The sequence below is a fragment of the Elaeis guineensis genome, chromosome 5 (genome assembly GCF_000442705.2).
Source record: "Elaeis guineensis isolate ETL-2024a chromosome 5, EG11, whole genome shotgun sequence".
Classification (NCBI taxonomy): domain Eukaryota; kingdom Viridiplantae; phylum Streptophyta; class Magnoliopsida; order Arecales; family Arecaceae; genus Elaeis; species Elaeis guineensis.
The window spans coordinates 18,633,483-18,656,274 of NC_025997.2; the positions used below are offsets into that span (position 1 = coordinate 18,633,483).

Here is a 22,792-nt window from a genome sequence, read left to right on the forward strand (position 1 = left end):
TGATATCGACATCCTATAATGGCACCATGGTGAAAGATGAGGTGGTCTGTGGCAACGAGCATCGTGGTGGTTGTGATAGCAATGGATCTGATTGGTGCAATGCATGGTCATGTGTCTTGGGTGCATGGGACTTATATCATGGGGGATATGGAGGGAGAGCTGATGAGCCATGAATTCACATCATAGTCTCTCAGGATGCGCATCCTATCCGAAGAGGAGACATCATTTAGGGATGGCTACGGAAGAAGAGTTGGCAATTGAACTACTCAAGAATGCATTAATTGTGAGATCATTGCTAAAGATGCTCAAATTTGTCAAAAAAATAATGTAGGATATATCCGCAATTTCACAGATGACACCATTCTATTGATGCCAAAATTCCGATCATGATCTGATGATCTGTAGATATGGCGGGTGTGGTTGATCCACTCAATCTATGGTGGTGGAAGATGCGATGTCGATCTATTGTAAAGAGTTATAGATCTGCACAATAAAAGAAGAGAAGCCAGTCAGATTGGCTTTTATCGGGCCTCCTCGAATGCTTAAGTCTAGTAGGACTTTAGAATAACAAGGAGAAATAGATGCAGAAAATATAAGAGAAGAGATTAGATCCCTAGATTGCTAGACCTTGATTATTTGGGTGGGGATGCTTGGCTTGGCAGCTCAGCTTCGGCCTTTGGGAGGTCAATCATTGGGAGCTCGGCCATCAAAGGCTCGGCCATTGAGAGCTCAGCCATCAAAGGCTCAGTCATCTAGATATCGGCCATCAAAGGCTCTGCCGTTTGGAGTTTGGCTGTCCGAACCTCGATCAACTGAGGCTTTGGCATCAGAAGTTTGACCATTGGGATCTTGGCCATCAGAGGCTCATAGAGTTGCAAACCTCTGACAAAAAAAGGTAGCATGATAGTGAGGTCTTGAGAGCTTCTTTCTATCAAAGCATCTAACTGCTAGTGTTTGAATGCTTTTGGGTCCCGTCTCTACATACATTAAGGAGAGAGAGCATGAATGAATTCATTACAGATTCACAGGAAGAACTTTTCTTCCTAAAAGTAGCTTTCTGGGAAGTAACTTTCGAGAAAATTACTTCTTGAAAATAGAATTTTGGTATATTTGGTTGATCATTAGAAGGTGACTTATTATAAAGTAACTTATGTTTGGATGAGTACATATTTTTCTGGAAAAACTATATAAAATACCTATTATACCTTTAGTAGATATAAAACCATACATTTTTACTCATAAATTTTATATAAATATAAATATTATATTTATATAAATATAAATATAACATTAATATATTATAATATAACATTAGACCATAATAATTTATTATGTTAATATAATACTAATATATTAATATTATATTAATATATTATGAATATTTTAATATAATAAATTTATTAATATAGATATAAATATAATATAATATTAATATAAATATTATATTAATAAAAATATTATATTAATATAAATATTAAAATAATATTATATTACTATTCAGTATTTCATCCTAACCATCTATTGATATTTTACTAAATTTCACTTATGGATCTTAAAAGAGTATTTTAGGAAAGAAAAAAATACCACCATTTTCAATATCACGGAAAGTGCCAAAACTCACCTCCCTCATGGATTTTCACCTCTCATGAAATGTGGGAAGTGACTTTCCATAGGAAGTACTTTTTTCATTCTCTTTCCTCTCGAAATTTCAACCAAATAGGAGGCTCTTTTTCTACTTCTGCCTCTTCCCCCTCCACTTTCCGTCAACCAAATGAGTCCTACAATTTTGATGTAGGATCCAAAAGATTGCCGTAACCCTCTTTATTTTCTTGGTCATGCCAGGAATTCCAATATTCCATGACCTTCCATTTAGATCCCTGCCAAGAATTTAAATTTTTTCCCAATTCAATTTTTCAAAATGCCCGCTACATGCCGACCTGTGATAGGTGGGTTAGATTTTGGCCACATCACCTCCATTTACCCGAGTGCTGATCTTGCGGTCCGTCTCTTTGATACCTTATGATAGGTTAGTGCATGGTGTTATGAACGATATCCAACGACAATACCTTGCCAACGGGACAAATTTGCCTCTCTTTCCCCGTTCCACGCAACCTCGAGGGAACTTGAATGGCAAGCTCTACCTATTAAAATCTGAAGATGCATCGCGATGGGCTCATGCACCATGAGCTCTGCCACTAAATAATACAGAAGGAGATTTCCTAGGTAATTAGAGGAGGAAGAAAATAAGAGCTATAACAGAGAGGAAGATGGAGGAGGAGATTTAGTGTATTCCAGCCACTCCTGCCATCCCTTGTTGCAGCCATTCCACAGCATGCCACCCGCCTCTTGGCTTGAGCAGCTCTCTGCTGCTTCTGGCGATAAAACCATAACAACAGGTGAGCTGCTCTATCACAATTTCACTTTGGCAATGAGCAGCTCTCTGTTGCTTCTGTTGGTTTCAGCTTCAACCAAAGGTAGGTGGGTGCTTCTTGTTATTTTAATTTGCTTACAGCAATGCAATCTTCATACGATATATATAAATCTGCTCGAGATCTGGTTACTTAATTGAGGGCTTTCTTTTTAACCTTGTTGGAGTTGCAGGACAATGTCCCAGCTATGTTTTTTTTTTTGGTGGAATGTCCCAGCTATGATTGGAAGGCCTCTCGGAAACGCATATATTTGTAGGTTGCCGTGTGAGATGGAAAGTGTGTCATTCGAACAAAGAAATGAAGTATATTACTGGTGTCTAATCATATGTGTCAGAATGAAATTGTAGGTTATTCTATGATTTCTTTGTCTGATGTTATTTGTTCTGTTCTTCTGCAGGATAGTTCACATATACCGTCTATAGTTACTGTTATTTTAGCTACATTTGGTCTTGTCAAACTATGCTCTTTGAATCATTGCAATTGTATGATTATTTTATATGATAAAAATCCTTCAATTTATAATCCAAATAAATGAATTAAACAAGAAATTGTCCTATTAGTAAACTGCTGTCTTTGCAAGTGAATCAACTAGTGTATTCAATCATCAAGTGAATCTTACTATTTAATTCAAATTATTGTCAATTTTTTCAAAAAATTCTTTTCCATGTTTCTTATGTACATTAATTACATTAAATTAAATTCTATACTTTTTTATTTTTTTATTCTTTTGATTATCTGAGATTTTCTGAACTCTTTGGAGGTAATTTTCTGAATTCTGACTCTTTGCACCCTGTCGAGCTGTGGACTTCTTGTTTGCTAAAAATTGAACTGCGTAAGAATTTTCCATGCCTTTATCCTCGGAAATAAAAGATAAAGTGCCCCTGGCCTTTCTTATTTCATCCTGTTGTCACACCATATATAGGACCTATTTTTCTTTTTGCACCCGTGTTGGTCTGGCATATTGTGTCCCCGAGTTCCCTCTTGCCAGGTGCGTGGTAAGCTGTATCCATTTTGTGATTATTATCCGGCCAAAGTATATTTGTCTTCACTTACAAAAGTATGGACCAACGGGAGATCAAATTATTTGCTAATGCTTTACATGCTATCAATGTCTAAGTTGTTAGGTTTGATGCTTCGAATTCGATCTTGATTAGTTAATAGAAGCTCAAGACTTGAGAATATGTAGAGAAATTACAAGATTGAACTCAATTGGATTCGAACCAGAGGTGAACCGGTCAATTTGGAGGTGAACCGATGAAGAACCAGCAGTAAACCGACTAAATCAGTGGAGAATCGACTAAAAATCAATTGAACTGACTTTAAATCGGACTGAACCGGACTGAACCTGTCCAAATTAGTGTTGAACTAGCCGTCGGACTGGTTACGGTATCCTGAACCAGCCATCGGACGAACATTTGTGGTGGGAGGCTTCTGGACCATCCGATCGGCACAATCAAATGGCTGGTGATAGAACCATGCTAGGGCTACTATGGAGACGTAGATCCGATGTGCGGGCCAGCGGAAAAAATGCAGTGATCAACAGTATCTGTGCATTAGAATGGCGATCAGATGGCTGAGAATTGTTTCGGTTCAAATAAGCATAACTTGGTGGTTTCTTATCCGTTTTAGGTGTTCTTAGGCTCTATAAAAAGCTTATAACGAGCTCTACAACTTGATAGTAGAGTTTGTAGTAGCTGAAGTATCTTTTTGAGAGTTATGAAAGTTTTTGTGAGGAATGTGTGCTTTTTATTGAGAGATTGGTGTATGAGAGTTGAAAGTTTGTGATCTCCTCTTGTATCTGTAGATTTCTCTCATAGTAAAATTTGCATGCTTCATGAAGGTAGGTCTTGAGCCAATCCACATTATTTAGTTATGTTTTATACTTCTTTCTTCATCCTTCTTCTTGTGGTATCGACATCGTCATCGACGTTACATTCTTGGATGGGGATCCACATTCCACACTCGTGAGAGATTCCCCAACAAATGGTATCAGAGCATGGGATTGTCTAAATTATGGCAGTATTGATCGAGGTTGGAGAAGATGGAGAAAATAGACTCAATCAAGATAGAAATCAATCGATTTGATGGGAAGAGCAATTTTTTCCTATGACAAGTGATGGTAAAAGATGTACTTATGCAACAAGGGTTGATTGATACTCTCTCATGAGAGGAGAAGCCGACTACCATTGAGGAGAAAGGTTGTAAGTGGCTCTAGATGCAGATGCTGTGCATGATCTGCTTGTACTTGACGGATGATGTGCTGATCCATGTCTTAGGGAGACTTTTCTAACGGTGATGTGGTCAAAGCTCAAGAAGATGTACATGACAGAGACTCTCACCAATGCTTTCTTCTTCTAAAAGTAGTTCTACCAACTATAAATAAGAGAGGGACAGAGCATGCAGGAGTATCTGAACAACTTTCAGAAGATTCTCACTGATCTCCTCATCATTGGTGAGAAGGTAGAGGAGAAGATCAGGGTGTTGGTCTTGCTTTTGTCACTTCTTCCTTCATTTGAATTTTTGATGACTGCTCTTCTTATTGAAAAAAGCACCATCAAGATGGATGAAGTCGCTTCTACACTTCTGCAGAATGAGGTTCTTATATGAGAGAACCAAGTCTCAAATTTAGACAGCAACTCGGCTTTGGCGTTGATTGAAGGTGATGGTGGCAAAAGACGAAACAGCAAAAGATCGCATGGTGGGTGGTCCAGGTCTAACTCGAAAGACTTGAGCAAGATTATATGCTACTAATGTGATGAATTAGGTTATTGAGTCAAAGATTGCCTACAGCTCAAAGATCGAATAAAAGCTACTGCAGTGGTTGTCCACTGTAGCCACACTGATGAGACTAATGATTTGTACATAGTCTCAGATAAAGTATCTACTTTTTTTCTTCAGTTGATTTTAGATTCGGCTTGTTCGCATCATGTTTATTGTAGAAAGGAGCTGTTTGACTCTCTAAAGAGCAGTGAGGGCACTATTTATTTGTCGGATGGATCAAGCCATGCGATCAAGAGCATTGGGACAGTCAACTTGCAAACACATGATGAAGCAGTGAGGAAGTTGGATGATGTCGGATATATATCCAGTTTCAGGAGTAATCTGATTTCACTAAATAAACTGAATTCAAGTAACTACATATGGGGAGCTGATGCTAGAGTCCTGAAGGTTGTGCGTGGTAGTATGGTTGTCTTGAAGGAAAAAAAGTATGGAGGACACTATCTCTTGGTAGAGAGCTCAGCAAGAGGTGGAGCTCCAGATGCAGGTGGATTAGGTATGAGATAGGAGACTCGAAAAGGATGACAGGCGATATCGTAAAGTAAGATTTTATTGCTATAAGAGGCTACCCTGAGCACATCTCATGTTAGACAGATCACAACATATGACGGAGGTGGAATCGAGCGATTTGACTCAACTCCATGTCTGCCTATCCATGAGTAGCCAGGCATTTACCCTAGGGTATGGGAGCGAGATCATTCACTCTCAATTTATATGGAGGTCGAATATTGAGTCGAGGTAGAGATTTGTTAGATTTGACACCTCAAATTTAATCTTGATTGATTAATAGAAGCCCAAGACTCAAGGATAGATAGAGAAATTACAAAATTGAGCTCAATTAGATTCGAACTGAAGGTGATCGGATGAAAAATAGTAGTACATCGACTGAACCAATGGAGAACCGACTGAAAACCAACTGAATCGATCCTGAATTGGATTGAACCAGCCCAAATTTGTGTTGAACCGACTGCTGGACCGGTTATGGCACCCTGATCCGACCACTGGACCAACATTTATGGCGGGAGGTTTCTGGACCGTTCGATTGATGTGATTGGACAATTGGCAGCATGCTAGAGCTACTATAGAGATGCAGATCTGGTGTGTGGGCCAGTGGAAAAAATGTGGCGATCAACGGTATATGTGCATCAGAACGACGATTAGATAGCTGAGAGTTGTTCCGATTCAAATGAGTGTAACTTGATAGTTTTTTTTATCTATTTTAGTTATTTTTAGACTCTATAAAAAGCTTGCGATGAGCTCTACAACTTGGTGATGAAGTTTACTGTCACCAAAATATCTCTTTGAAGATTTTGAGAGTTTTTATAAGACATATGTGCTTCTTATTGAGAGATTGGTGTATAAGAGTTGAGAATTTATGATCTCCTCTTGTATTTATAGATTTCTCTCATAGTGAAGTTTGTATGCCCCGTAGAGATAGGTCTTAAGCCAATTCATATTATTAAGTTGTGTTTTGTACTTCTTTCTTTATCCTTCCTCTTATGGTATCGACATCATTATCGGTATTATTTTCTTGAATGGGGATCTGCATTCCACACTCGTGAGAGATTCTCCAACATAAGTAACCTCAAGTTAGAGTATCTAAAGCTATTTTTTTATTTTTTAGAGTTTATTCATCTTTTACCATCGAAGGCTAGAATGACTAATGGTTTATAGAACGGATGAATTGAAAGCCTCATCAGTCATAGGGGAGCTTTTCATTGTTATCCTCATCACTCATAGGAGCATGTTACCGATGGAATTTAAGGATCTGTGTGTGATGTATGCAGCACAAGAGTGCATTAGGGTTTGATATGGAGGCATGATCTGATATGATTTATGAATTGGTTAGCAACTTTGGGCTTGTAAGAATTCATTCTGCACAATAATTTCTGGAGCTACCAGCTTGGTGCAGTGCTGAATGAAGTTTTTTTTTTTTGAAATTGTTGAATAGTGATAGTGGTAAAAGGATGGCTCAGTGCACGACACTCCTGCCCATTCATATTTGTTCATATGTTGATCAATGATGAATGGATATTGAAAAGGTACCTTTGGAATGCCAGCTGAAGCAAGCACTTGTCATCTCTTTGCAAATAGATTTGAAGCTCTATGATAAATACTAGACACTATTTACTTTCTCGATTAATTAGCATTATCGGCAAAGGTAATCATCAGTTTCTATTGCATTGTATCCATGATTGCCAAGTTGGGATGCCCATAGACCTATCTCGTCTTCCTTCAGGCATATCTACTTCGTGGGGCAGAGCGTGGTTGACTCCGACGACCTGCTTGACACGTGCGCACAACAGTGGCACGTCAGGTAGGAGACACCCGCCCCCTGTCCGCACATGCACCCTCTAGAGTGGGGGGCATGTTGTGGGTAGGCTGTGGGGAGATCTCCCTTAATAGTCCCACATCGGGCAACTCTGGTGTGTGCATATGCTTAAGAGGGATACGAGCACACCTTCCCTCACGAGGCGCCTTTTGTCCAAAAAGCGAAGGACAAAACCGTGAGGCCGTCTACGTGACGCTGGGCCGAGGAGGTACAATCCCCGGTGGAGCCCGCTCAAGAGCTCTAGGGATAACCTCCGGTGGAGACTATGGGGCACGCTCTCCGTCCGGACCTAGCCGAAGCGGACAATACTTCGTGGGACGGAATATGCGGTCTCCGACGACCTGCTTGACATGTGTGCACAACATACTCGAATTCTTTTCAAATGATCTCCATAAGATTCGAAAAATCATATGGAGAATTTACCAAAAACTCTCTACATTGGATCCACCTCTACATAAATCTATCTTCTTGAGTTGGTATAATTTTGGTTTTATATCTCTATATTTATTAAACAGATAAAAACAGAAGTTACCTCCTCTCAAAATTCAGAGAAAGGCCATAGAAAAAGACAATTACCATCCGTCCACCATCCAACCCTCCCTTCCAAAAGAGCTAAGGGACCAGATTTCTCCCGTTCCAACACTCCACCTTCCAGAATTTGGGTATGTTTACAAACTTTTTAATATAAATAATTCTTTCAAGAAAATACTTCTTTCACCGTCTCTATATTTTATTTGTTGCAGTCCCACTTTTACTTTTTTTTTTTATAAAGAAAAGGACGGATTGTGGTATCTCATCATTTTTTTGTTATTTAGAAAGTATATGTCTAATTTATTAAACAGATAAAAACAGAAGTTACCTCGACTCAAAATTCAGAAAAAGACCATAGAAAAAAAAAATTTTTCCTCCGTCGACCTTCCAACCCTCCCTCTCAAAAGAGTTAATGGACCAGATTTCTCCGTTCCAACGCTCCATCTACCACAATTTAGTATGTTTACAAATTTTTTAATATAAAAAATTCTTTCAAGAAAATACTTCTTAATTTCATCGTCTCTATATTTTATTTTATTTTATTTGGTCAAAGAAAAGGCCGGATACTGAAATGTCATCATTTTTTTTAAATTCAGAAAGTGTGGTCCAAAAGCGCTACTCACAACCTGTCACGTTTTCCATTTTATTTTAAAAAAAATAGAAAGAAGAGATAACTGTTGGCCGACTCCGCGCCAGCATTGATATTATTAGAGATAACGACGGACCATCTTCCCCCGTGGTCGTCCTTAAGATAAATACAACGGATGCGGTGAGGTGATGGCGCGGAGAGCATTGAGATGAAACGTAGAAGAGGCAGCGGAAAGAGAAGCCCTTCGGTTTCTTTGGCGATTATCTTCATGATGGCTGCATACTACTTCACCACCCTCTCCTTCGCCCAACCCCATCTCAATTCCCAGCTTCCAACCAACAATGGTAATAATTAAACCATCCTAATTCCATTTTTCCTTTGAAACTACATTGTAAGCTTACTAATGAGAAGTGGCGAAGGACATTCCGATATATATGACTGTTAATTATATTGTGGTATAGGTTATGAAGGTGAGAGCAGTAGAAAGCCATGGCCTTGCTGCAATAGGTGCGGTGGGTGCACCAGGTCCATCCCGCCGGAATGCCAGTGCTGGGATCTCACCAGGGCCTGCCATCCCCTGTGCAAAGAATGCGTTCGATCACCACTTAGCGTCGAGCCACCCCTCTACCAGTGCATGGACCGCATCGCCGGCTACTGCAAGATCCCATGCAAGTCGCCGCCGAGAAGCTATTTGCGATGACCAATGCGTTGTTGCTTTGTTTTAATTTCTGATCGTTTGATCCATTTGATGTCTTCAATTAACGAAAATTTGCTAATGCTTTCTTGGAGGAGGGTTGTACTCATCAAGGTTTGGTTGCTTGGACTAAAGATGATTCGGTGTCCGGGTTGGGTGGGTGGATGAAAGCTTTCAAAGAGCAGAGTCGTTGCCAACCTATGTTGACAACGAAGTAAATAAATAAATAAAAGGGTATTTGCTTAGAGGAATAAAGGTACTGTCACTTTGATCGGCTTTAGACGTGGCATTCCACAATGTATGTGGATATCTTACATCCCTTTCGGACGAGTTCTTTGCTGGATATTTCAATATAATGTGTGCAGAGTCTATCATACAATAATTGTCCTGCAATGTCCTGTAGCTTATCCATTTTGAGAAGAGTCCTCCAGTGGATGTCCCCTTTTGTCCCTCTCAAGTGGGTCCCGTAGTTGCCTTGCATGGTTTATCCATACCTTTCCCCATGCCGCCAGGTTCTGATTTCTACTTTGATTTTATCTAGCTAGCTCCAACATTTTTAATTGGATGCTCTGCTGTTTGGGATGATGGCACTAAAGTTTGGATAAGCCATGGTTAGGGCTGGTGGGTCAGCGTTGTGCTTAGTTCTTAGGTTTGGGATCTTGAGGAAGGAGACTAGGGTGAGACGTGTGCACACAAATGCAGATCTAGAGGATGGCCTAAAGTTAGGTTTAACATGGATTGAGCTTACCTTGGACTGGGTCCTATAGCCAGCCGGGATTGTAAACACCACTATTGTCTATTATCATGTCAATTATTCTCAAATTAAAATGTTATTGGAGAGCCTAAAGGATATTTGACTCATACAAAGCCATGTTCAAGGTCTTGGCCTTTCAAACTTGAGCTAAGGTGGCGAAGGAAGCCACCTAATTGGCTCCAACCAAGAGCAAAACCCTGTGCTCTTGCTTCCATCAAGCTATTCCTAGCCGGACAAAGTAGGTACCAAATGTATGGTTGAAAGCTATGCATGTCCACCTGGTTGACGCTCGTTATGCACATGTATTGAAGAGACATCAACCTAAATCATGTTCCACAAAAAAGATATTGTGAAGATGGTGACACGCATCAATTTAGGTCTCTTCCCCACTAACTATTTGAGTTTTAACATATGGTTTCCTGCACCTTGAGAAGGCTAAGATGCAATCATCAAGTGAATCTTACTATTTAATTCAAATTATTGACAATTTTTTCAAAAAATTCTTTTCCATGCTTCTTATGTACATTAATTACATTAAATTAAATTCTATACTTTTTTTTTATTCTTTTTATTATCTGAGATTTTTTGAACTCTTTGGAGGTAATTTTCTGAATTCTGACTCTTTGCACCCTGTCGAGCTGTGGACTTCTTGTTTGCTAAAGATTGAACTGCGTACCAATTTTCCATGCCTTTATCCTTGGAAATAAAAGCTAAAGTGCCTCCGGCCTTTCTTATTTCATCCTGTGGTCACACCATACATGGGTCCTATTTTTCCTTTTGCACCCATGTTGGTCTGTTCATCAGAACGACGATCAGACGGTTAAGAATTGTTCCGATTCAAATAAGCATAATTTGATGGTTTCTTATCTGTTTTAGGTGTTCTTAAGCTCTATAAAAAGCTTGCGACGAGCTCTATGACTTGATGGTGGAGTTTATAGTAGTTAGAGTGTTTCTTTGAGAGTTTTAAAAGTTTTTATGAGAAATATTTGCTGCTTATTGAGAGATTGATGTATGAGAGTTGAGAGTTTATGATCTTCTCTTATTTTTATGGATTTCTCTCATAATAAAGTTTGTATGCCCCATCGAGGTAGGCCTTAAGTCAATCCACATTATTTGGTTGTATTTTATACTTCTTTCTTCATTATTTCTCTTATGGAATTGACATCGTCATCGGCATTGCATTCTTCGATGGGGATCCATATTCCACACTCGTGAGGGATTCCCTAACAAGTGGTATCAGAGCATGAGATTATCCAGATTATGACGGTGTTGATCGAAGTTAGAGAAGATGAAGAAGATAGGCTCAATCAAGATAGAAATCAATCGATTTGATGAGATGAGCAATTTCTTCGTATGGCAATCGAGGATGAAAGATGTGCTCATCCAATAAGGTTTGATTGATACGCTCTTGTGCGAAGAAAATCCGACTATCATGGAGGAGAAGGATTGGAAGTGGCTCTAAATGTAGATGGTGAGCATAATTCGCTTGTACTTGATGGATGATACGGTGATCTATATTCTAGTGAGACTTCTCCGACGGTGATGTGATCAAAGATCGAGAAGATGTATACAGTGAAGACTCTCACCAATGCTCTCTTCTTCTAAAAATAGTTCTATCAACTGTAGATAAGTAAGGACAGAGCATACAGGAGCATCTCAGCAACTTTCAGAAGATCCTCATTGATCTCCTCAGCATTGGTGAAAAGGTTGAAGAGAAGATCAAGATGTTGGTTTTATTTTTGTCACTTCTCCCTTTATTTGAGTCTTTAGTGATTGCTCTTCTTATGAAAAAGAGTACCATTAAGATGGATGAGATTATTTCTGTATTTTTTTTAGAATAAGATTCTCAAGCAAGAGAACCAAATCTCAAGTGCAGGCAGCGACTCAGCTTTGGTGGTGACTGGAGGTAGTGGTGGCAGAGGATGAAATGGCAAAGAATTGTATAGTGAGTGGCCCAGGTCTAACTTGAAGGACTTGAGCAAGATTATATGCTACCGATGTGATGAATTAGGATATCGAATCAAAGATTGCCCACAGCTCAAAGATCGGATGAAGACTACTACAGCGATGGTCTATGATAGCCACACTGATGAGACTAATGATTTATATATGGTCTCAGATGGGTATCTATCTCTTTCCTTTAGTGGATTTCAGATTCGGCTTGCTCACATCATGTTTATTGTAGAAAGGAACTGTTTGGCTCTCTAAAGAGTAGTAAGGGCATTGTTCATTTGTTGGATGGATCGAGCTGTGCGATTAAGAATATTAGAATAATCAGCTTACAGACACATAATGGAGCAGTGAGAAAATTGGATGATATCGGATATATACCCAGTTTGAAGAGTAATCTGATTTCACTAAGCAAATTGAATTCAAGTAGCTACAGATGCGGAGCTGATGCTAGAGTCCTGAAGGTTGTGCGTGGCAGTATGGTTTGTAGGGATTTGTAGTGCTCCCAAGCTTTGGGAGCTTATGGGTGGTGTCAGAGTGTTGGCTCCGAGAGGCTTGGACCGGATTGGGTCCTAGGACTAGGACAGGATTAGTCCTAAGGTGGAGGGCATGCATAGCTCTTCATGGGCTCGAGGTTCAGACGGTGAGAACTTCGAGGGGTTTGGTTGGAGCTTCGAATAGCCGGAGACATAAGGTGGACCAAGAAAGGGTTGAAGATTATAATGGAAGAATAGTTTCAGGACATTGGGTCGACTCAATCTGAGAATGGGTCGATCAAGTCGCAGGGCATGCCAGAGAGAGAGGCATATCGATATTTTGACATGGTATAAAAAATGAGTCGACTCAGTGCCAGACTTGACTCAGTCCGAATGGGTCGAATTAGTCCTAGTTGAGTCGACTAATTGGGAATAGAACAAAAAATACATCATTTGGATTTTCTATAGGTTGCTGAGAACTAGGTCTATTCAATCCCAGTTGAGCCGACCAGTTCGTGCGGGCTAAAGATGTACGGGAGTCTATTTTGATCTGGGGTCAGGTTTTGATACTATGGCTTAGGGCCTTGGTTGGTGAGGTTCTAAGGTGACTAACTCAGGGTTTGGATTGGAGATAAGTCCATGGGATACATTGGGTTAGACTAGAGAGTTTCTTGGGCTTGGGTTATTGAATCCATTGTATTTGGGATTTATACAAGTCTTGTAATACTAAAGAAAGATGGATGGAATTCAATTGAGCTTTTTCTCCTAAAAAACCCTAGCCTCCTCTCTCTCTCTCTCTCACATTTTCAATCTCCACCTAGGGTTCCACACCATGAAAATCCATCATCTAATCAGGCTTCTACGTATCTTTGTTCTCTTTTCTCCAGATTGCTCGTTTAACACCTAGGTCCATGCAAGATATCAATCTGCCACTGGTATCAGAGAGGTATCAGATTCCTAATATGATTGTCTTGAAGGAGAAGAAGTGTAAAAGACACTATCTCTTGGTAGGGAGCTCAGTGAGAGATGGAGCTCCAATTGTAGGTAGATTAAACATGAGACAGGAGACTCGGGAGGATGACAGATGACATTACAGGGTGAAATTTTTATTGCTGCAGGAGGCTATTCGGAGCAGATCTCAAGTCAAGCAGGTCACAGCAAATGATAGAGATGGAATCGAGTAGCCTGGCTTGACTTTCATGTCTGTCCATCCATGAGCAGCCAGACATTTATCCCAGGGCATGGGAGAGAGATCATTTACAAGCTCTCAAATCCGTATGGAGAACGAAGCTCGAGTCACGATGGAGATTGTTGGGTTAGACACCTCGAATTTAACCTTGATTGGTTAATAGAAGCCTAAGACTCAAGGATAGGTGGAGAAATCACAAAATTGAGCTCAATTAGATTCGGACTAGAGGTGAACCAGTCAATTTAGAGATGAACCAATGAAGAATCAGTAGTACATTGACTGAATCAATGGAGAATCAGCTGAAAATTAATTGAATCGATCCTGAATCGGGCTAAACCAATCCGAATCGGTATTGAACCAGTTGCTGGACCAGTTATTGTGCCCTGAACCAACCTTTGGACCAATATTTGTGGCGGGATACTTTTGGACCGTCTGATCGATGCAATCAGATAGCTGACGATTGGAGCACGCTCGGGCTACTATGGAGATCCAGATCTGGGGCGTGGGCCAACAAAAAAAATGCGGCGATCAATGGTATCTGTGCATCAGAATGGCAATCAGATAGTTAAAAGTTATTTCGATTCAAATGAGCATAACTTGATGGTTTCTTATCCGTTTTAGGTATTCTTAGGCTCTATAAAAAGCTTACAATGAGCTCTACAACTTGATGATAGAGTTTACAATGGCTAGAGTATTTCTTTGAGAGTTTTGAGAGTTTTTGTGAGAGATATATGCTTTTTATTGAGGATTGGTATATGAGAGTTGAGAGTTCATGATCTCCTTTTATATTTATGGATTTCTCTCGTACTAAAGTTTGCATATCCTGTAGAGATAGGCCTTGAGCCAATCCATATTATTTGATTGTGTTTTATCCTTCTTTCTTCATCCTTCCTCTTATGGTATTGACATCGTCATCGGCATTACGTTCTTGGGCGGAGATCCATATTTCACACTCGTGAGGGATTCTCCAATATAAGTAACCCCAGGTTAGAGTACCTGAAGTTATTATTTTTTTTTTTTTTTCTTTAGAGTTGATTCATCTTTTAAACCATCAAAGGCTAGAATGGCTAATGGTTTATGGAATAGGTAAATTGAAAGCCTCATCAGTCATAGGGGAGCTTTTCATTGTTATCCTCATCAGTCATAGGAGCATGTTGTCGATAGAATTTAAGGATCCTTGTGTGATGTATGCAGCACAAGAGTGCATTAGGGTTCGATATGGAGGCATGGTCTGATATGATTTATGAATTGGTTAGCAACTTTGGGCTTGTAAGAATTCAACCTACACAACAACTTCTAGAGCTACCAGCTTGGTGCAGTGCTGAATGAAGTTTTTTTTTGAAATTATTGAATAGTGATGGTGGTAGAAGGATGGCTCAGTGCACGAGACTCCTACCCACTCACATTTGTTCATATGTTGATCAATAATGAATGAATATTGAAAAGGTATCTTTGGAATGCCAATTGAAGCAAGCACTTCCCATCTGTTTGCAAATAGATTTGAAAATCTCTGATAAAAACTAGACACTATTTACTTTCTCATTTAATTAGCATTATTATCGGCAAAGGTAATCATCAGTTTCTATTAAATTCTATCCATGGTTGCCAAGTTGGGATGCCCATAGACCTATCTCGTCTTCCTTCAGATATATCTAAGGTGTTTGATCTTCTCGCTGGAAAAAAATCTCTCTGGAACCTGTTATTATTGAAATTGAACCAAGCCAGGCTGTGCTAGAACATTATACCTTAGCATTGGGCATATCAAATAATCAAACTAGATTTGTTTGAGCAAACAGTGGAAATTCAACTTAAATTACAACTCTACTCTATCTTTTGGAGAATAAGGAGGGGAATAACTATCCTATGTTTCCATGAACAAAAGAAATGGACAAGCAAGAGAGAACCCATCCTCATATCAAGAAGATGGTGCTATACTAGCTCTAGCCTTGTGTTGGCTACTCTGGAAGGAACAACAACACTATTCTTGTAGAAGAAAATTCAATTTCTTCCATTCTTGTAGCGGCTATAAGGCTATTTGTTTTCTGGTGTGATGATTGTAAAGGAAAAAAATTTAGAGAACACAAACACATTTAATAGTTTGCTTGTAACTTCTTAATTTTTACTTCTTGACCTTTTATCAGTAAAAAGAAAAAAAAGTTAGGGAGAGGAGCCACTCTAGTTCATCCTTTCCATCTTCTTCTAGAAAAAAAGCTAACAAAAATCCATACTTGACAAATGCCGATATTTGCTTAGAAAAGAATATCATGGAATAGATGAAATTATATTTTTAAATTTGTTGAAGCTAAGATGAGTGACTCCCATTTCAGTTATTTGATTGAAAAAGTCTGATTTCTATTTCAATTTTAGAGGAGTATGAGAATGCATCAATCTCTAAAATCTAATCTCTATTCCCTCTTAATATTTCAATCCTATTTCGATTCGAATACTGATTTCAATTCTAAACCAAATACATTGGAGATATGATCATGCCGATTTTTATTCTGATTCTGATGCCAACCACAAACCAAATGTATATATTAAAATAATAAATTTTTATTTACAGTAAGTCACATAAATATTTTTAATTTCAAAGTAACTGCAATCTTCCAAATGTACTTGAATTCTTTCCAAATGATCTCCCCAAACTTCGGAAAATCATACAGAGAATTTATCTAGAATTCTCTACATTGGATCCACCTCAACATAATCTTATCTTCTTCGGTTGGTATAGTTTTGGTTTTATATCTTTATATTTATTAAACAGTTAAAACCACTCTTCTCAAAATTCAGAGAAAGGCCATGGAAAAAGACAGTTTCCATCCGTACGTCCACCTTCCAACCCTCCCTCCCAAAGTAGCCAAGTGATCAGATTTCCATCCGTACGTCCACCTTCCAACCCTCCCTCCCAAAGTAGCCAAGTGATCAGATTTCTCCCGTCCCAACGCTCCACCTTCCAGAATTTGGATATGTTTACAAACTTTTTAACATAAATAATTCTTCCAGGAAAATAGTTCTTTCATCGTCTCTATATTTTATTTGTAGCAGTCCCACTTTTACTTTTTTTTTAATAAAGAAAAGGCCGGATTGTGGAATCTCATCATTTTTTTATTCAAAAAGTATATCTCTAATTTATTAAACAGATAAAAACAGAAGTTAGCTCCTCTCAAAATTCAGAGAAAGGCCATAGAAAAAAAAAAAATCCCTCCGTCGACCTTCCAACCCTCCCTCTCAAAAGAGTTAATGGACCAGATTTTTCCATTCCAACGCTCCATCTCCTAGAATTTGATATGTTTATAATTTTTTTAATATAAATAATTTTTTCAAAAAAATACTTCTGTCACCGTCTCAATATTTTATTTGTTGCAATCCCACATTTTACTTTTTTTTTTTTTTGTCAAAGAAAAGGCCGGATTGTGAAATCTCATCATTTTTTTTAAATTCAGAAAGTGTGGTCCAAAAGCGCTACCATAACCTGTCACGTTTCCATTTTATTTAAAAAAAAAGAAAGAAAGAAAAGATAACTATAGGCGGACTCTTCGCCAGTATTGATCCTAGAGATAACGATGGACCATCTGCCCACCCCCCCTCCTAGGGATAAATACAACGGACGCGGTGATGAGATGGCGCAGAAAGCATTGAGATGAAACGTAAAAAATATTGAGATTTGATGCCTCAAGATTCGATCCACATTGAGCCTACAGCGAAGTTCAGAACGACGAACGAAGTCCAACGAGCCCAAGAACAGCCCAAACGAAATTCAGATGGCGAAAATACGTACGAAAGAAGGTCCAGAGCAGATGGCACGGCCCACAAGGCAGCGAAAGCCGGTGGTGGTGCAGCTGGGCAGGCGGACGCGAGCCTGCATAGGAGCACGCAACCCAACACGAGCACACATGCAAGCTGGCCCAGCGGATGTGCGGGCACCTAGGCCCAGTGCCCTATCGCGGTCCACCATGGATCGCACGGTGCTAGGTGGTCCATAGAGGCTGCGTGGATCGATCATGCAGTCTACGCGTGGTCCAAGAATATTTGTACGTGATTCGACAGTTCAAATAACGTGCAGTGGTGATTGGATGGCTGGAACTTAGTTTGGACGTGATCATGCTTGATTTGAGGTTGTAGTGCGCGATCGGATGGCTCTAGTATGAGCCGATCATGACCGGACGGCCACAGATGGTTCTAGGGTTGATTTGGATTCAGTATTCTTAGTGTAACACTATTTTGGAGTTTCTAAAGCCTATATAGCTCCGATTGATGAGTCGTTTATTGCGTTAGGTAGCTGGTGATATCCTGGAGGTGCAGAAAAGCTTCAAGAGAGATTTTAGAGAGTTTTTGTGAGAATTTTGGGGTTTCTTGTTGAGAGACTCTTATATAAGGGTTGAGTGGTGAGTTCCTCTTATATTGTTGTATTTTATTCTCTCATAGTGAAGCTTGCATGTCCCATGGAGGTAGGCTTGAGGCCAATCCACGTATTTGTATTGTGTTTCTTATTTTGTTTCTTCTTTTTTTCTGTTGCAACACGTGATATCGAATCTTGCACAATAATTGGTATCAGGGCGAGATGGTACTAGGGCGCAGGTTGCAGCGGTGGTGAGCAAGATTGAAGATGGAGAAGATAGGCTTAATCAAGATGGAAACCAACAGATTTGATAGAAAGAGTAATTTCTCCTTATAGCAAGCAAGAGTGAAGGACGTGCTCATCCAGCAAGGGTTAATCGATACTCTCTTGTGCGAGGAGAAGCTGACTACCATGGAGGTGCATGATTGGAGGCGGTTCCAAATGTAGGTGGTGAGTACCATCTGCATGTATCTAGCAGATGAGATGGTAATATATGTACTTGACAAGACTTCCTCGATGGTGCTGTGGTCGAAGCTTAAGGATTATATATGACGAAGTCTCTCACTAACACTCTTTTCTTTTGGAGGTAGTTCTACCAGTTGCGGATGACTGACGGATAGAGCATGCAGAAGCATCTCAACTACTTCCAAAAGATCCTCATCGATCTTCTTAGCATTGGCGAGAAAGTTGAGGAGAAGATTAGGGTGCTGGTCTTGCTAGCATTGCTTCTCCCTTCATATGAGTTCTTGGTGATTGCCCTTCTAGTGGGGAAGAGCACCATCAAGATGGATGAGGTCATCGCAGCGATTCTCCACAATAAGATTCTTAGGAGGGAGAACCCAGTTTCGAGCTCAGATGGTGGCAGCTCAGCTTTGATGATTTTTGGAGGAGCATGAGGTGGTAGACAGAGCGACAGGAGATCCCGATGAGGGCAGTCTAAGTCCAGGACGAGAGACTTGAGCAAAATCAGATTTTATTGGTGTGACGAGTTGGGGCATCTAACCAGAGATTGTCTTCAACTCAGAGATCGGATGAGGGCTTCTGCAGTAACGATCAGAGCGAGTTAGAGAATGATGTCCTAAAGATATCTGACGAGGTATTTACTTTTTTTCCAGTAGTGAATTTTAGATTCTGCATGTTCTATCATGTATGTTGTAGAGAGAAGCAGTTTGACTCCCTAGAGAGCAGTGAGGGCACTATTTATCTACTGGATAGATCGAGCTATGCGATCAGAGATATCGGGACAGTCAGTTGAAGGACACAAGATGGTGTAGTGAGGAGATTTGGAGAGGTTCGATACATACTCGATTTCAGACAGAATTTTATCTCACTGAGTAGACTGGATTCGAGAGGCTACAGGACAGTAGCTGGTAGAAGAATCCTGAAGGTGTTGCACGGCGATAGGGTTATTCTGAAGGAGAAGAAGAAGATGAGAGAAAATTACTATCTAACGGATAGCTCAATACGAGGTGGAGCTTCAGGAGCTAGGAGAAGCCTAGAGCGAGGTGGAGCTCTAAATGAAAATGGATCGGGTACTAGACGGGAGACTCGAAAGGACGAAAAGTGACATCGCAAAGTGAGGTTCCTATTGTCGTAGGAGACTTCTCTGAGCAAGTTTTTGACTAGACTAGACACAGTCCATGACGGAGGCGGGATCGAGTGACTTGACTCGACTCCCACGTTTGTCCATCCATGAGATAGCAGGCATGCCCCAGAGTATGGGGGCAAGATGGATCATAGGTTCTCAGAGACAGATGGAGGCTGAATATCAAGTCGAGATAGAGATTGTTGAGAGTTGATGCTTCAAGATTCGATCCATACTAAGCCCACAGCAAGGTCCAGAATGACGAACAGAGTCCAACGAGTCCAAGAACAACCCAAACAGAGTTCAGACGGTAAAGATACGTGCAAAAGAAGGTTCAAAGCAGGTGACACGGCCCACGAGGCGATGGAGGCCGGTGATGGGCTGGCAGAGACCGGCGGTGGTGTAACTGGGCCTGGCGGATGCCCGTGCGTGTAGGAGCATGTGGCCCAGTGCGGGCGTGCACGCAGGCCAGTCCTGCGGGCGCGCGAGCGCCCAGTCCTAGTGCCCTGTCGCAGTCCGTCGTGGATTGCAGGGTGCTGGGTGGTCCATGGAGGCTGCGTGGATCAATCACGCAGTCTACACGCAGTCTAAGGGTGTTTGTGCACAATCCGACGGTTCAAATTGTGTGCGATCGTGGTCGGATGGCTGGAACTCAATCCAAACATGATCAGGCTTGATCTGAGGCTGTAGTGTATGATCGGACGGCTCTGGTGTGAGCCAGTCACAATCGGAAGGCTACAGATGGTTCTTGAGTTGATTTGGACTTGGTATTCCTAGTATAATACTATTTTGAAGATTTTGGAGCCTATATATCTCCGATTGATGAGCCGTTTGTTGTATTGGATAGTTGGTGACGTTCTAGTGATGCAAAAAAGGCTTCAAGAGAGGTTTCAGAAAGCTTTTGTGAGGATTTTAGAGCTTTTTATTGAGAGACTTTTATATAAGGATTGAGTGGTGAGTTTCTCTTATATTGTTGTGTTTTATTCTCTCATAGTGAAGCTTGCACGTCCTGTGGAAGTAGACTTGACGCCGATCCACATATTTATATGGTGTTTCTTGTTTTGTTTCTTTTTTCTTTTTGCTGCAATGTATGGTATTGGATCCTGCATAATAGAAGAGGCAGCGGAAAGAGAAGCCCTTCAGTTTCTTTGGCAATTATCTACATGATGGCTGTATACTACTTCGCCATCCTCTCCTTCGCCCAACCCCATCTCAATTCCCAGCTTCCAACCAACAATGGTAATAATTAAACCATCCTAATTCCATTTTTCCTTTGAAACTACATTGTAAGCTTACTAATGAGAAGTGGCGAAGGACATTCCGATACATATGACTGCTAATTATATTGTGGTATAGGTTATGAAGGTGGGAGCAGTAGAAAGCCATGGCCTTGCTGCAATAGGTGCGGTGGGTGCACCAGGTCCATCCCGCCGGAATGCCAGTGCTGGGATCTCACCAGGGCCTGCCATCCCCTGTGCAACGAATGCGTTCGATCACCACTTAGCGTCGAGCCACCCCTCTACCAGTGCATGGACCGCATCGCCGACTACTGCAAGATCCCATGCAAGTTGCCGCCGAGAAGCTATTTGCGATGACCAATGCGTTGTTGCTTTGTTTTAATTTCTGATCGTTTGATCCATTTGATGTCTTGAATTAACGAAAATTTGCTTATGCTTTCTTGGAGGGTTGTACTCATCAAGGTTTGGTTGCTTAGACTAAAGATGATTCAGGGCCCCTTTTTTGGTGGGGTTGGGTGGGTGGATGAAAGCTTTCAAAGAGCAGAGTCCTAGCCAACCTATGTTGACGTCTGCGAAGTCTTTAGAGAGAGAAAAAAAAAGTATTTGCTGATAGGACTAAAGGTGCTGTCAGTTTGATTGGCTTTAGACGTGGCATCCCACAATATATGTGGACATCCCTTTGAGACGAGTGCCTTGCTGGGTCTTTCGTATGCTGTGTGCAGTCCTGTAGCTTATCTATTTTGAGAAGAGTCCTCCAGTGGATGTCCACTTTTGTCCCCCCAAGTAGGTCCCGTGGTTGCCTTGCATGGTTTTATCCAAACCATTCCCCATGCTGCCAGGTTCTGATTTCTACTTTGATTTTTTCTAGCTTGCTCCAACTTTTTTACTTGGATGCTCTGCTGTTTGGGATGATGGCACTAAAGTTTGGATAAGCTATGGTTGGGGCTGGTGGGTCAGCATTGCGCTTAATTCTTAGGTTTGGGATCTTGAGGAAGGAGACTAGGGTGAGAAGTGTGCACACAAATGGAGATCTAGAGGAAAGCCTAAAGTTAGGTTTAACATGGATTGAGCTTACGTTGGACTGGGTCCTAGGGTCGATTAGTTCAGGTCAGGCTCAAGCAGTCCCAAGACAGAGCCAGCAGGGTTTGTAAACACCACTATTGTCTGTTCATGTCAATTATTCTCAAATTAATATGTTATTGGAGAGCCCAAAGGATCTTTGACTCATACCAAGCCATGTTCAAGCTCTTGCCCTTTCAAACTTGAGCTAAGGTGGAGAAGGCAGCCACCTAATTGGCTCCAACCAAAAGCAAAACCCTGTGCTCTTGCTTCCATATCAAGCTATTCCTAGCCGGACAAAGTAGGTGCCAAAGGTATGGTTGAAAGCTATGCATCCTTTAGGCAGGACGAATGGTATCCACCTGGTTGACGCTCGTTGTGCACATGTATTGAAGAGACATCAACCTAAATCATGTTCCACAAAAAATATATTGTGAAGATGGTGACACGCATCAATTTAGGTCTCTTCCCCACTAACTATTTGAGTTATAACATATATATGGTTTGCCGCGCCTTGAGAAGGCTAAGATGCAATCATCGACCATTACTCAGTCACGAGACGCATTTGAACTATAAAATTAGAATAAGCAATTTTAATTCCTATCAGATACAATTGTTTGGGTATTTGGAAGAAAATTTTACTATATTTTCAAGATATTGAGGAAAAAAGGCACATTTTGATGGCAGATGCTATTGATCTATCTATTCAATGAAAAAAGAAGGAAAGAAAGAAAAACAAGAGGAATGCCTACTTTGATGCATAGATATTGGTAATGGATAAGCATAATACTTGTGGATGCATGTTATGTACGTAGATTTATTTATAAGGGAATAAGGTACAACTGTTTT

General features: G+C 40.5%; 1 protein-coding gene across 1 annotated transcript; it reads left to right on the forward strand.

The window, feature by feature from the left end:
• The first annotated feature begins 8,828 nt into the window (after nt 1-8,828).
• Nucleotides 8,829-9,487, forward strand: LOC105045610 (Bowman-Birk type trypsin inhibitor). Its single transcript, XM_010923960.4, has 2 exons — nt 8,829-9,003; nt 9,121-9,487. The coding sequence occupies exons 1-2, from the start codon at nt 8,868-8,870 to the stop codon at nt 9,357-9,359; spliced, it is 375 nt and encodes a 124-aa protein (XP_010922262.1). The 5' UTR covers nt 8,829-8,867; the 3' UTR covers nt 9,360-9,487.
• Nucleotides 9,488-22,792: the final 13,305 nt, after the last annotated feature.

What these genes read in the sequence shown, in the direction of transcription:
- LOC105045610 (XM_010923960.4), top strand. Translation starts at nt 8,868, where the DNA reads ATGAAACGTAGAAGAGGCAGCGGAAAGAGAAGCCCTTCGGTTTCTTTG. An exon ending in CCAGCTTCCAACCAACAATG is followed by an intron (nt 9,004 to 9,120) that starts GTAATAATTAAA and finishes ATTGTGGTATAG; the next exon opens with GTTATGAAGGTGAGAGCAGT.